General features: G+C 39.4%; 1 protein-coding gene across 7 annotated transcripts in view; it reads left to right on the top strand.

Annotated features, from left to right (window-relative positions):
- LOC114135321 (low-density lipoprotein receptor-related protein 1-like) overlaps positions 1-15511 on the top strand; it is a 109300-nt gene that overhangs the window by 53392 nt on the left and 40397 nt on the right. For 4 of the 7 annotated variants that reach the window (XM_028002518.1, XM_028002516.1, XM_028002517.1 and 1 more), the window contains exons 9-23: positions 1062-1251; positions 1346-1489; positions 3164-3400; positions 3844-4024; positions 4909-5131; positions 6240-6429; positions 6509-6634; positions 8013-8153; positions 8347-8472; positions 8564-8680; positions 8927-9007; positions 9758-9925; positions 11362-11544; positions 11628-11825; positions 11921-12166. In XM_028002518.1, coding sequence (XP_027858319.1) covers positions 1062-1251; positions 1346-1489; positions 3164-3400; positions 3844-4024; positions 4909-5131; positions 6240-6429; positions 6509-6634; positions 8013-8153; positions 8347-8472; positions 8564-8680; positions 8927-9007; positions 9758-9925; positions 11362-11544; positions 11628-11825; positions 11921-12166 — 2551 coding nt within the window. Of the gene's footprint in view, positions 1-1061; positions 1252-1345; positions 1490-3163; positions 3401-3843; positions 4025-4908; positions 5132-6239; positions 6430-6508; positions 6635-8012; positions 8154-8346; positions 8473-8563; positions 8681-8926; positions 9008-9210; positions 9262-9757; positions 9926-11361; positions 11545-11627; positions 11826-11920; positions 12167-15511 lie in introns of all 7 variants that reach the window. The other 3 variants (XM_028002512.1, XM_028002513.1, XM_028002511.1) reach the window with 1 other exon arrangement.

Below are 15511 nucleotides of genomic sequence, written 5' to 3'. Positions count from 1 at the left end.
TGCATTTGCAATTCATTATGAGCTGTAAAAGAAAAAAATCTAGCATCGCTTAGAGTTTCCCATATGTCTTTAATACTTCAAATATTACCCCTGCGTACTCCCGTAATGGGCTCTTGGCAAGTGAATTATGAGCAGAGAGAAGATCTGGGTCATTTGCCTTTTCATTAAACAGGCTGAAAAATGGTGTCCAGCGCTGACGCTGCTAATGCAGTTGCACTGCTGATGCACAGTGGCTCTTAAAGCTTGCGAGGATGTAACAGCTTTCCTGTTCTGACCGACACAAACAGACAAACACTAGGCGCTTTTGTCTGTCGTTGCTTTCGTAGTACTCATTTTGGCAGAACATACAGCGACTTGCAAAAATAATCACTGAGGCTTTTCGCATTTTGTCACATTCCAAACACAAACTTCAAAGTGCTGTGTTGTGCTTTTGTGTGATGGACCAACACAAAGTGGCACATAATTATGAAGTGGAGGGAAAATGATGCATGGTTTTCAACACTTCTGCAAGTAAGAATGTGAAAAGTGTACACCTAGTTCCCCCATATGAGATCCAGCGCAACCAATTGCCTTCAGAAGTCACCAAGTAAATAAACAGACACATGTGTAAATGTGATCTCAAAATGAATACCTGGAAGGTTTTTTAGGAGAATTTTACCTGTACAATGAAAGCATTCTTCTTTTAGTTAATCAGAGAACTATGGATCTGTGTAAAAGAGAAATGTGTCTTTTCAATATTTAGCATTATGTCACTGTGAACCAACTTTGCTTCAAACCAAGGCAGGGGACGTCACTTCAGAGATTTTTTCTTTTTTTATTTGACCTACAGAATAACTTTAATTAACTCCTTTGACAGGCTTACAATTATTGTATGAGAGAAACATTTGTTAATCTTGTATTTTAAATCTAATCAACCCTTCAGATCGAGGTCATTCGACTGCTAAATAGATTGGACTTCTACTGTTATTAATCTATAAAAATAGGGCATAAATAAAGCTTTATTTAGTGATTTCCATTAAGTGCCATCACATCATGCTCTGTTTTTTCTTATATCTTCTTAGATTGAGCATCTGTACGGGTTGACTGTGTTCGAAAACTATCTGTACGCCACCAACTCAGACAATGCTAACATGCAGCCTAAGACCAGTGTGATCAGGATCAACCGCTTTAACAGCACGGACTACCAAGTAGTGACCAGAGTGGACAAAGGGGGCGCTCTGCATGTGTACCACCAGAGACGTCAGCCTCCAGGTGCTCATGAACGCTCACGCTGCCACATATTTTATCTGTTGTTATCCACTACAACAGCCCCTGATGTTTGATTTTACCCTCCCCTGGTTTCCAGTGCGCAGCCACGCATGTGAGGTGGATCAGGTTGGTAAGGCCGGAGGCTGCTCCGACCTCTGTCTCCTTGGAAACGGACACAAGACCCGGACGTGCCGCTGTCGCTCTGGATTTAGTCTAGGCAGTGATGGGAAGTCCTGCAAGAGTAAGTGAGACTCCAGTTTGAGTAAGTCAGAGGTCGAGTTGAAGTCAACAATCACTTAACTGTCCGCTGACTCAAACTTTTACCCAGAATGCCCTCATTCTGATGTTGTGAAAAGTTAAAGTAATCTAATATCTTTATATATTTTGGATTATAACTAAATCATTTTAGGTAATTGCATTTTTTTTTCCTCCCAAGTATTAGACTTTACTCAATCTTCCAATGTCTAAAAATTGTCTCCTTCCTTCCTTCTCTTCCTTCATTCTTCCTTATGTCCTTCATTCCTTCATTCTTCCTTTGTCCTTCCTTTTTCCACTTTATTATTTGTTGTTTTCTTTCCTGTTTCCCTCTTTTCAACTTGTCTTTCTATCCTTGTGTAATTTCTTTGTTTCTTATACCTTTTTGTTTTCCTTCCTAGTGACATCCTACCCAACCTAATTAGTTTTCTTTCCTCCTTTTGTCACTTTGTCTTACCCTTCTTGTCTCTCATTTCAACCTACTTACTTACTTCCTCATTTCTTTCCTCCCTGTTGCTAGTATTTTATGCTGAATAATTCTATACTATAAAGAAATTTAAAAGACTGACAACTATGCAACACTGAACTGAGAAAAAAATGGAAATACTTAAAAATGTGTAGACTCCCTTTGTACAGTCCTCTTCACTCTAATTGGCCCACCTGGTAAAGATGTAGAAAAAATCCCTCCATAAAAATAAATTGGGTTTTATTGCAGCTGCATGATCTCACACTGAAAAGCCCAAAAACCTATTCTTTAATCTGAGAACATTTGTTTAGTGGGGAAAATCCCTCATTAAGAAATAATTGAAACATAATGCTGTGGGCTTGTTTCTCTTCTGAAGGCACTTTAATCCTTGTTGAATTCTTAGATACACCAAAAAATGTTGAATCAAAATCGTGTTGGTTCTGCAAGAAATCTGAAAATATGTCCTCATGTAGTCATTCAGCAAGATAATGATAAAAACTATATGGTCAAATGAATACAGAAATAGTTCAAAAGACACATAACATCTTTAGACAAAATTATTTTTTCTTTTAAAGTCTGTAGTATGATTGCTAATAATAGTGGGGAACAAATAAATACCCACATGTCCTCAAGTTTAAAATATATCAGCATTTATTTCTCACACCAACAAGGCTGTAATGTATTTATTTGTTTTCCAAGTATTATAAAACTAATGCTGTTCTGCAGATCTTTGGGGGCTCGAAGGATTTCTGACATTTTAGCATGCACAAATATGTAGGCTTTCAACTCAGAATGAAATACAAACTATGGATCCGTTGAAAATCAGCTTTGTTAACACAAAGCAACGCTGAGCTTGGATGAAGGTTGTTTACAGGTTCTCTGTTGAGAGAATAGAATTAGCTCTAATTTCCGCTTGGAGCTGTTGGCTGTGTTCAGAAAGATGTTTTAGTTTTTTATGCAGCATTAGCAGCTTTATTAATCTGCCTACTCCTAAATCCACAGCACTGATTTAACCAAGGGCAACCCATTATCTTTCCAATTTGGCACAGCTTGCAAATCTTTGCAAATCTGAACTCTTTTAGTTAATTTATGTTATGAAGATTCTGGGGAAACTACTGCTTTTTTACATTTTTTTTAATTTGGTGTCAGATAACAGTGTCAGTTTTAAGCTGTGCTTGTCTTGTTTTGCTGCAGAGCCTGAACACGAACTCTTCCTGGTCTATGGTAAAGGCCGTCCGGGTGTCATCAGGGGGATGGATATAAAGGCTAAGGTACCAGACGAGTACATGATCCCGATTGAGAACCTGATGAACCCCAGAGCTCTCGACTTTCATGCAGAGAGCGAGTTCATTTACTTTGCCGACGCCACAAGCTACATCATTGGGCGACAGAAGATTGATGGAACAGAGAGGGATACTATCCTAAAAGAAGGTATAATAAAGTTAAGACCAAAATATTTGTTTCAATCCATGTAGAAGAAAAATATTTCAATTTAATGGGGAGACTTATTTCAGTGCAATGACATTTTCATCAGCTTTAGGTTTACTGTGTCTTGAAAACATTGTGTTAGTCTTTTAGGATTGCAAAATTTTTGCTGAGGCTGTAAGTTACAAAGACGCACAAAAAAAATTAATGTTCTTTTACTTTTTCTGAATGCATAATTTAGATTTCAGAATATTGCATTTCACAGAGAAATTAAATTTACATTACATAGTAATTGGAGTTGGAGAAAGACATTGTCTTCAGTCTTTTTGCAAACACAGGAAAACAAGCAAAAAAAATTTTTTTACTGATTTTGGAAATGGCATATTATATAATTCAGGGATGCAGCATTGATATCTACCCACCTTCAAGTTTGTTCACGTTTGTTTCAGGGATCCACACAGTCGAGGGTATTGCTGTGGACTGGATGGCCGACAATTTGTATTGGACAGATGATGGGCCCAAGAAGACCATTAGCGTAGCTCGGCTAGAAAAGGCTTCGCAGACCCGCAAAACCCTCATCGAGGGGAAAATGACTCATCCTCGTGCCATTGTGGTGGATCCTCTTCACGGGTAAGGGTGGATACACAGAGAGAGAGAGAAAGAGATGAGGTGGGCGGGAGGGAGTTTGATGTTTTTGTTCGACTAAAAGAACTTCAATCCAGAGCTGCAGTTGTTTCATCTGTGTGGATCAAGTGAGCTAACTCGCGCTCCATTTACAAAAAAAGATTTCTATTATTCATCTTGTTGTTTATCTCATCTTTATATCCCACGGAGAGGCATTTATCTTGCTTTCAATCTGTGTTTCTGGCTGTCATTACGATGAATTTTGATGCCCCCCTTGATTATTGCTCATGGATTTCCTCCACCAGATGATCCACATGCAGGCATTTCTATCGCTTTCCGGATCAAGCAGCACTCAATCTTTGTGTCTTGTCGCTAAAAAGTTACCGGCTTTCTTTTTAAAATCATACATTTGCAAACACATTGTTTAGATTGGTAGTGACAGCGTGATGTGTGTCCGCACACCTCCCAGGAGAAAGGCCCTCGCTTCCACTAATGCACATAATCCATCAGGCTCAGAAAGAGGAAAAAGGTGGGGGGGAGGTTTGTTGAAAGGAAAGGATGAGAAGGAGAAACTGAAGAAAGAAAAATGAAATTTTAATGGTTATACCTGCCATATTCCCAGGAGCTGAGGTGTTTTCAGACCCAGTTACTTGCTTGCAGCCTGATTTTTGGGTACATCAGTTACTTGATTGACAAGTCCTGGATTAATTAATTAATTGGTGATAAATATTGATTTATTATTTTTGTCAGTTTGCGCTGTGTAATCATCCCCTTTGGTTGGTCTGGAGATTTTGTAAAGCTCTACTTATGTTTGAAGCTCTTTAAAAAGATCAGACAAATATTGTATTTCACTCAATCAGTCAATGACAGTTGCTGTTGTGGTTCATCAGGTGGATGTATTGGACAGACTGGGAGGAGGACCCCAAAGAGAGCAAAAGAGGCAAAATTGAGCGGGCCTGGATGGATGGCTCCAACAGAAACGTCTTCCTGACTAGCAAAACGGTGCTGTGGCCCAACGGGCTCAGTCTGGACATCCCGCAGGGCATGCTCTACTGGGTGGACGCCTATTACGACCGGATCGAGATGGTGTACCTCAACAACTCCGGGCGAAAGGTCTGACCTCTACATCGTCAGAGTGTTCTAACAGAGACGCTCAGTCAGATCAAAACCAGGATTATTTTCCGAAAAACCAACAAACATGGAAGTTGAAATAATCTGAATTGTTCTGCAAACCCAGTGGTATAAGGTGTTTGTAGCTTTGTTGGGCAAATTTTAATACATTTAAAATAAATAACCTAGAAGCAGATGATTAATATTTTATAAATAAATAAAAAAAATTAGGTAACATTTACTTAAAATCTTTTAAAATGCTACTTCAGTACCAGGTACAGACTGACCCGTTTGTTAACATGGTCATTAGTGAATATAGAACTACATTTGAAACAAAAAAAACTTGCTCAGAAAAGTTCTGGTCTTTCTACTGCGGTAATATTGAAGTACATGTAATTTAATCTCTAACTAAGACAGGTGGTTTACTTTGTATACACTGAAAATGATTGTGGAATTAGAGTATAACACATGTACCACTGCTGTAGCTCACATAAACAACACTGAAATGTCACAGTCATTCTCTTATGTCATTTCTTAATCTCATGCTATGCAATGCAGACACTTAGTCTGCACTGATGAAGATCCACTCAACTTGCTACACAGTATGTTTGAAGTAGTTCAAACTGTCTGAACATGACTTCATTTCTGATTAATTTGACTGATTCAGCTATTTAAACACTCGAGAATATTAATAGAACGAAAGCAGAGCTTTGAAGTTTCATCACAAGATGGTCGGGCGATCTTTGTGTTTACAAAACAAACAAAAAAAGTGTGTTGCTATGGTGAAAAAGTGGAGAAAAAAAGGGCTTTCTACTGGTGCAGTACAACACATTAAATTTTACACACTTCATCATCATTATTGATGAAGTATTGATGAAAACATAAAATGTTTTTATGTTGACATAAAAACATTTAATTTCTTCATGTTTAAGTCAAACTTGAATTAGCTTGATGCACTAATAGTAAGTGGCAAGATAAGAACCAGTGTAAGTGTAAATTACTGCTTTTTCTTGATAAACTTTGATATGTTCTTTCTGTGAAAGAGATTATTGTATGAAGCTTTTGGCACCATTAAACATGAATTTCCCTCTGGTTTCTTGTCTGCCATCAGACGGTGTATGAAGGTCAAGAACTGAACCACGCCTTCGGTCTGTGCCATTATAGCCACTTCTTGTTCTGGAACGAGTACCGAAGCGGCAGCATTTACAAACTGGACACAACCACTGGCACCACCACGCTGCTTCGTAACGAGCGCCCGCCCATCTTTGAGATCCGGATGTACGATGCTCAACAGCAGCAAGGTGCTGGACATTAGATGTGACATGTAACGTTAACTTTATGCTGTTGAATCGCTGCTTATTTATATCCTTTGGTCTGCAGGCTCTAATGCATGTCGTGTGTACAACGGTGGTTGCAGCAGTCTGTGTCTGGCCATTCCAGGAGGCAGACAATGTGCCTGTGCAGAAGACCAAATCCTGGACCCGGCTGACAACACCAGTTGTAAAGGTACAAAAGTTACAAAAAGGAAGGTTTTGCCAGGTAAATTAATGTGATAAATTAGTCCAGTGCTTAATACCCCCTTGAATGCTACTTGTATCTCTGCAACTCAATTGAAATAAAACATATTAAGCAAAACTAAATATTTGTGCATAAGTGTGTGCACATGCTAATTAAAAAAAAAGCTTTGTTAAAGCACGCCTTGATTTTATTACAGCATTTATTCTTTTTGCGTCAAAATGGATGAGTAAGGCACATCTTGATGTGGCAACGATGACCCACCCTGCTTTAAAAAAAATGTCTCAAATCTATCAGACTGCGAGGGCCTCTCCTGTGCTCAGCCTTTTGCAGACCATCAAGTCCAGGTCTGGGTTGTGTATGGATAAAAATTCTGATCTTCTTCTGGTGAAGCAGCTCTTTGCTTGATCTGGATATATGCTTTTGTTTGTTGTGGTCATGCTGAAAGATGCTAATAGAGAGGTGGCACCAGCTCTCTACAAACTGTGCATGCATCAAAGCCATAGAAAACTTCTTCAAATTCAATTGGGACAAAAAAAAGTAATATATTTTAGCTTGCTCTTTTGCAACCCCCATTCTGATGCTGACCGCATGGCCCATATGTAACACCTCCGCTCCCCTTAATGCTTCAGAAGGCTGATGCAGTCCATGACTTTGGCTTAAAGATGCAACTAAGAAAATATGAGGCAAAAAAACCTATGGAAACAGCTGAACTTTATTTGAGGTTAAAAAAGGATTCTTAAGGTAGGTATGTACTGACTCCTATAACATTGAACAGGATTCTTAAAATGGTGGTTATTTCTGAATACAACCACATCCAATGCGATGAGGTCTGCACACATTTTAAAATTCTCCTTAAAAGACTTTTAGTGTGCTTTATGAATGAAACATACAGGTTATGCAACACAAAATATTCTGAAGTGATTTATTATGGTCCCATTTTCTTTGCAACACAATGACTTGATATTTTAATTTATTGGTGGGTAGATGTTGTATGTCCAGTATTGGCACAAACATCTATGATTGTGTGAGGGCTTGAAGAGTGCTTTGCTTAGCTGCAGGGTAAACATTACTAGACAATGATTAGGACTGTTTGCTCAGAGTTGAATGTACAATATACAACAGCAATGACAGCTGCGTATTGTAAAAGAATAAAATATGATGCTCTTTGTGAAGGTATCCAACACAGTAACTGTGATAGTCCAAGTGTTCCCTGTCTGTACGATGATTTATTTGCAATTACAGTACAGCTACTGGTTTGTGGCAAGTTTGACAAATGGATACGGATGAGGTTTTTTACTTCCACTATTCTTAGAATGCAAAATTGTATCCTGGCAATGTTTAACTTATAGTCTCTCCTTTTTCCCAGTCAACCCGTCTTATGTCCCCCCACCTCAATGCCAGCCAGGGGAGTTTGCCTGCAAGAACAATCGCTGCATCCAGGAGCGCTGGAAATGCGACGGGGACAACGATTGTCTGGACAACAGCGATGAGACACTAGAGTTATGCCGTGAGTCAACACACACCAGGTCCTAGCAAGTAAGGGGTGCATGGTGTGTGCTGCTGTGCAAGGAGGAATAAAGCAATGTCTGCAGATCTGGAAAAGCTTTGTTTCTGTGTGGTCAAAGTCCAGACGTGTTTTCTTCACAGACTACAGCAGTGCTCTAAAAAGAAGCCTATTTCTTTTCATTTTGTCTTTCCAGACCAGCACACCTGCCCTGCTGACAGGTTTAAGTGCAAGAACAACCGCTGCATCCCTCTGCGCTGGCTGTGCGACGGGGATAACGACTGTGGCAACGGCGAGGACGAATCCAACACCACCTGCTCAGGTGCACCAACACGCTTCGTAGAGCTATTCTAAACATTTCCTTCTTCAATTTTCGCCACACTGGACACAACTTCTGCCTCTTTGTGTTTCAGCTCGGACTTGCCCGCCCAACCAGTACTCCTGTCACAGCGGGCGCTGCATCCCCTCTTCTTGGATGTGTGACCTGGATGATGACTGTGGCGATCGGTCAGATGAACCTGCATCATGTGGTTGGTTGAAGTATTGTATTGTTACATGGTGCTTTGGCGGTGGCGGAATCATGCTTTGGAGATGCTTATATTGTTTTATTTACTGTATATTACATAAAATCCAATAAAGTTTGTGGCTGTGACTTAACAAAATGGGTCAAAGGGCATGAATACTATATGACGTTGTTTTCGATGACTCTAAAGAGTGTTTTAACATTTGAATAGATCTTTAACAGTATAAAGTCTAATGGTTTTTTATTTCTGCAGCCTACCCCACATGCTTCCCCCTCACACAGTTCACCTGCAACAACGGGCGTTGCATCAACATCAACTGGCGCTGCGATAATGGTTAGTGTCTATTCTTTGTGTTTGCACTGTAGCAGCTCCCTAGTTCCCTTTGTCACAGTTTGCCATGCATGTTTCATCACCAGGCCTTTATTTCTTGTGCTTTATGTCATGTTGTGCATTCCATACATTTGTGTATTTTGGTATGTGTCGTCCTGTGTCGTGCTGTTCGCCCACTGTGCTGTGCCGTTGGTTCTGTCTTTCAGAAAAGGATTGTGACGACGGCTCTGATGAGTTGAATTGTCCAAAGCTGACCGGTTAGTGCATAGATCAGAATGCACCAAAACGGTGATGATGCTAGCCAAAGCTATCAGACTGACCAGTAAAGGCTTTGAGAGAGTCAGGGACGCTTTTCTAACTGAGGTTCATCCTCAAGCTGAGGTGTTTGTGAGCCCAACAGAAACTTAAACTGCTGCCTCTTTTTATTGATTTTTGTGGTTGCTGATGTGCTACACACAAATTTGATCAATGACACTATCAAATTTGTGCGCATCAGTTGTAAATAGTTGTTTTTCCCATAAGACTTTAAAACTCAGTGGTTTAAAAAGCTGTTTTTATGCTGCAGAGCTCAATCTGTCATCGCTGTGTACATTTTCTTAATGGTGCCTATTCTGATCTATGCAGTTTCTGTCATCATTTAAAGTCTCATCTTTCCTATTCTGCATTGTTTGTTTTCACTTCCACGTGTTAAATGATCTGTTGTTTTTGTTGCCTCATTTGATTCAGAAGCGACTTGCTGCGTTTGTTTTCCAGATAACGACTGTGGGGACAACAGCGATGAGGCTGGGTGCCGGCACTCCTGCTCCAGCACTCAGTTCAAGTGTAACAGCGGTCGCTGCATCCCAGATTACTGGACGTGCGACGGCGATAACGACTGTGGGGACTACAGCGACGAGACCCATGCCAACTGCACTAACACGGGTCAGTGTCTCTATCTGCTGATCTGCTCACGGTCCATTTCATTTGCTCTCAGTTCACTTGCTTTAGAGAGAGTTACAAAGGATGAGCCTGTTCTTGCAGCACTCTGATGTCCTACTCTGTAACATATAAGTCAATTGTCTATGTAATGTAACATTCTGGCTCGTATGGTCTGATACATGATCAGATGATCAGAGCGTCCTTTACAGTAGAGAGCAATAAATGTTAGACAAGTATTAAAAACCTCAGAAACAACAGCTTTGTGTTAAAGCAATTGCTATAAAATAAGGGTTTATTATTTGAAAAATGACTAAGGGATAATGGACTTAACACTTATTGACACCTATTGTCATGTTATATTAGCAGTTGTCACAGTTATCAAGGATATCATTACTACAACATTTTTCTCTGTGTATTTGTTTGAAAATATAAACTCTAAACAATTACCCCGAGATGTCCAAAAAGTTGACGCTTTTATATTTATCATGTTTCATAAAAGACAGAAATTAAAAGCTCAATGGGGAAAATAAAGCAACTTTGCTTTAAAACACTCAGCCTTCCTGTTATCAGCTGAAGTTTCACTCTCTCGTTCTCTTCTCACCTGAAGGAACTGCACACGTTTCCATGTCAGAAAAAATTGTTTTGTAAAAAATAGTTTTTTAATTTTTCATATTTGTGTTGCCTTTGATTTAATTTTAAACATCTGATACTGAAAGTTGCTAACTTCACGTCTTCTTCACATAGCTTAACTTCGCACCAAAGAGTTGTTTTGTTACTGATGTGGTAAGGTATGCTCTGTTCAATGAACAGGACAAATTGGATTTTTCAGTATCAGACAAGCTAGTCAACAGTCTAATCCAATTAGACTCAAGGTTTTGTTCAGTGGTATCAGTCTTGTCTTTGCTTTTTTTTCTTGTCAATAGATTTTTGTTTTTGTTAAAGTAATGTGAGTTTTTCTTCCCTGCAATTGACATTATTTTAAACATTTTGCATTTTTTTCTTGATATTGTGTTTTTTTTATATATAAGTTTTTCTTAATATTTCAACAGTACTCAATGTCATTTTGGGTTTTCATGACGTTTAAACTTTTTTTTTTTACATTTTATTTTGACATCTGTATATTTGTCATTTTGACTTTTTGAAAAAGCTTGCAGCCTTTTTTTCCACCTCTTTTTGCTCAGCTTTCATCTTCCATTTTGTCATGGCTAAACAACAAAAACACTTTCAGTAATTTATTTTGCTTGACTAACTCATGCATATAGAAGCTCATAATTGAACTGCATGGTCATCATTTAGTTTCTTTCCAAAGCAACAGGAGAAGGAACAGACGGACTTAAACATGTTCTGTTTTAGTCAGTCTTCTTGCTGCTTTTCTGCCTCATGATTTTGGACTTTGTTTTGCGCTCATCAGTGAAAACAAACTTTTTGTTCCCCCACAGCCACACGTCCACCCGGTGGTTGTCACACCGATGAGTTTCAGTGTCGGATGGACGGCCTGTGCATCCCGCTGCGTTGGCGCTGTGACGGAGACACCGACTGCATGGACATGAGCGATGAGAAGAACTGCGAGGGCGTCACACCCATGTGTGATCCAGCTGTCAAGTTTGGTTGCAGAGACTCTGGTGGGGCAGACTCGGAACAAAGATGTCAAGTAGGGCTATGTAAAGTTTTAGTTTTTAGTTTCAACCCGACCTTGTATCCGCAGCTCGCTGCATCAGCAAAGCCTGGGTTTGTGACGGCGACAGCGACTGCGAGGACAACTCAGATGAGGAAAACTGTGAAGCGCTGGTGTGTAAGCTCTCCCACCACGTGTGTGCCAGCAACTCCACCATCTGTCTGCCTGCAGAGAAAATCTGTGATGGCCACGACGACTGCCCAGATGGCTCTGATGAGAAACTCTGCGGTAAGAAAAGAACAGCGTTCGGACTGAGAACAGAACATCAAGTACTACTCCTCTTCGTTTTCAGACCCTAATGGCCTCACTCCTTCGCTGTGCAGATCTGTGCTCTATGAACAATGGCGACTGCAGCCATAACTGCACGGTGGCTCCCGGCGAGGGCGTGATCTGCTCCTGTCCGCTGGGCATGGAGCTGGGCTCTGACAACAAGACGTGTCAGATCCAGAGCTTCTGCGCCAAGCACCTGAAGTGCAGTCAGCGCTGCGAACAGGACAAGTTCAGCGTGAAATGCTCCTGTTACGATGGCTGGGAACTGGAGCCTGATATGGAGAACTGCAAGAGCAAAGGTGAAAGAGCCAATCAAACAGAACAACATGACAGTGGGTTGGGTATAAATGATTTATATCAGGAAAACACATAACATCCAACCAGTTTACCTTTATTGGCCTTTCTGGTAAAAGTATGTGAAAGCCCTAAAATAAATTCAACTTTTACTGCAGTTCCATAATCTCACATTGAAAACGTCATAAAGAAATCAACCCTTAATTTGAGTGTATCTATGTCTTTAGAGAAAAAAAGTGTATTGCTATTGGTAAGGCAAGTGTTTCCCTAACAAAAGCAGCTTTTTAAATTTATTATCCAATTTTTAAGTCTAGGAATGCCTAGAACCTCTAAAAGGTAATGAGTGCCTATCTGTTTCATCGAGGTGTAACGCTTTTCAAACACATCTGAGCAACAACCATATTTATGGTGCAGTCGCACATGAAGACGATGGAATAGAAAGTGAATAAAATCTCCAAAGTTTACTGTTTGAGAACTGCAGATAGGAGTTGAATACTGGTGAGAAGTCAATGCCAGTGACAATTTTATCTACAGTTTACAGCACTTTATACCAACAAGAGCTGCAGAAACATTTACAGCAAGCAATATAGATGGTAAACAAGAAAGTATTAAGACTATAAAGTTCACTAAAAGCATAAGAAAAGTTGAAAACAAATTGATGTTATCGATTTAAATAGCAAGCAATGAGTATTTTAGAGTTTCTTGATGTGATCGATACTCAGGATACTTATTATTAGGAGAGGTAGGTTGTTCCAGAGAATAGGAGGAGCTACTATAAATGCACAATCACCTCTACTTTTTAATTTAGCTCTTGGAACACCAAGGAATATTTAAGGTTTCCGGATATGCTGTATATAAAAAGTCTCCCTGGTAACCATTACAAGCCATTTATATGCCACTTGTTGGTTGGGTATTCAGGCTTTTCTGTCCTACCATCTGTATGTCGTCAACTCTAAATTAAAAGCTAGCAAAACTCTAAATTTAACTGTGGGATTTGATGAAATAGGACTAGTCAAGTGAAGATTATTTATAGCACATTTCAGCAACCAGGCAGTTCAAAGTGGTTTGCACCATAAAAACATAATACCTTAACTAATTAAACCAGCAATAAACATTAAGTTTCGTAAGATGCCACCATTAAAACCATCAAGCAAATACACATCAAATATGGTTTCAGTTTCAGTTATTAAGTATTAAAGTCAGCTTTACACAAGTAGGTTTTTAGCCTTGATTTAAAGGAATTCAGTGTTTAGGCATTTTTTCAGTTTCCTGGAAGTTTGTTCCAGATTAGTGGAGCATTGAAACTGCTTGGTTCTGGTTCTGGAGTTGCAGACTGAAAACAGAAGATCTGAGTGCTCTGAAGGGTTGATACAACAACAAGAGTTCATGTGTTTTGGTGCTAAGGCATTCAGTGATTTATAAACTAGCAAAAATACTCTAAAGTCTATCCTCTGAGCTACAGAGAATAGACTCTGTGAGATTATGGATCTATCTTCCTGGTTTTAGCAAAAACATGAGCAGCAGCGTTCTGGATCAGATGCAGCTGTCTGATTGGTTTTTTTAGATTACGTAATATTGTTGTCTTTGATGTGAAACAAGAGATTAACATTTACCATACTCACTGCTCAGTATGGTGGAGGATCTGTGTTGCTGTGGGCTTGTTTCTCTTTCAACAGCTCTGGAAGCATTTTTTTTTAAAGTGCATGTGAATATTATAAACACCCAAAAGAAATCTTGTATGCCAAGTCAGAAAACAAAGAATGGGTCTTCAAAGAGAAATGGCATGCTTCAGCCTTACAAATATTAGAAGAACTATAAGTGTTGTACTAATACTTAAATGTACTTGCATGAAGTCTTAACTGCATGAGTGGTAATAATTTTGAATGTGCCATATTTAAAGACTTGATGTTTGAGAGTGAGGTTATTAATAAAATTTGATGAAGTTACAGGACACACAACTGCAGCAAGAACATGTGTAGTTGTTGGAGATCCATTTGGCTCAAAATGTTGTACTCTATTGGAGTGAAACACGGAGTAATAAAAAGAAAGAGACATAGAGGTTATCCGCTCTCAGCACAAATTTATGATGGATCAGAAGGTTCCCTGAGAGACCATAAACATTCTATTATTTAAAAAAATATTTTAATGAAAATTATTTTCTGCAAATGGTCGTAAAGAATCAAAAGCTGCGGCGGATTTTATCGAAGTCATCGGAAGGTCAAGTTGAGGAACAGAGTCCCCTAAAACAGCTTCGAGTTTTATCAGCCACATAAAAAGAACATACTGTATTTATCTCCCTGCAGCAACCACCCAAGAATGAAACTTTATCCTGCTGCTCCTCACCTGCCGGTTTTAGAGGCGAGCCAGCTGCATGCTGCTGTTCATCCTGCAGCCTGTCTAGCTGCCTGTTTGCTCCAGATAACTGCTGTCTAATTTACTCACCATTTTCATTACACGGGATTAAAGCAGCTTTCAGAATAGCCCCTCTTTACAGGGAGAGTCACCCAGAGCAGCGTTACATGGCTGCCACCTCCAATACACTGCACAGCAGAGCTCTTCTTCTTTGCTTGGAGCAAATTTATTTAAGTAGAGACCTTAAGATTTAAAATCCCTTTTACAATAGTGGCCTGGCCAAAACAGACTGCCTCTCAGATGGGCAAGACATTCTGAGCACAAACGTCTGCTTCACGGATTACTTCACTTTGTGCTTTTTTGTCACACAAAGGTTTCAGTTCCTGAAAAATGTTTAATTTTAGGCAAAGATGACCTCAGTACGTACAGAATAATTTCCCTCGCTTGTTAAGTCATAATTTAAGTTAAGTTTCACTTGTCACTGAAGACTACCTGACCTGAAGTATGAAGAAATCACTTGGCTAGAACCTGTTTGGCAACATGATGTAAGCTAAAATATCTTAATGAAGCAACACAGCACACACAATCCAAATAAATTTAAGAACAGGTCAGAAACATACACCACACAAAACTTCAATAAGCGATTAAGAATCCTTTTTTGTCGTCTCCATGTTTTTTGAGAAAGCAACAATAAGACAAGGGGAGTTGAAGTCAGTCTTTTTTCTTATTTTACCCCTAATCTCCAAGTGAGGGAGTCACAATCCCACAACTGATGTTGTGATGGAAATAAGCTTCAGAAAATTTTCCAACTGGAGTAGTAAAAGGGATAGATTCCCTATAATTTAAATGTGAAGCATTTTCTCGACCAACATCAGAATCACTACACTGAGACTGTCTGAATAAAATGAGGCAGATTTTGTGTCTAGTTCTGTCATCAATGTCCAACATCTCACTTAGATCACTTAAAGTCAGTTCACAATTCAACAATAAAAAAGAGA

The sequence above is a fragment of the Xiphophorus couchianus genome, chromosome 20, assembly GCF_001444195.1.
Source record: "Xiphophorus couchianus chromosome 20, X_couchianus-1.0, whole genome shotgun sequence".
Lineage (NCBI taxonomy): Eukaryota > Metazoa > Chordata > Actinopteri > Cyprinodontiformes > Poeciliidae > Xiphophorus > Xiphophorus couchianus.
Note: the sequence above shows the minus strand (reverse complement) of the source record. Positions and strands in the feature narration are given on the sequence as shown.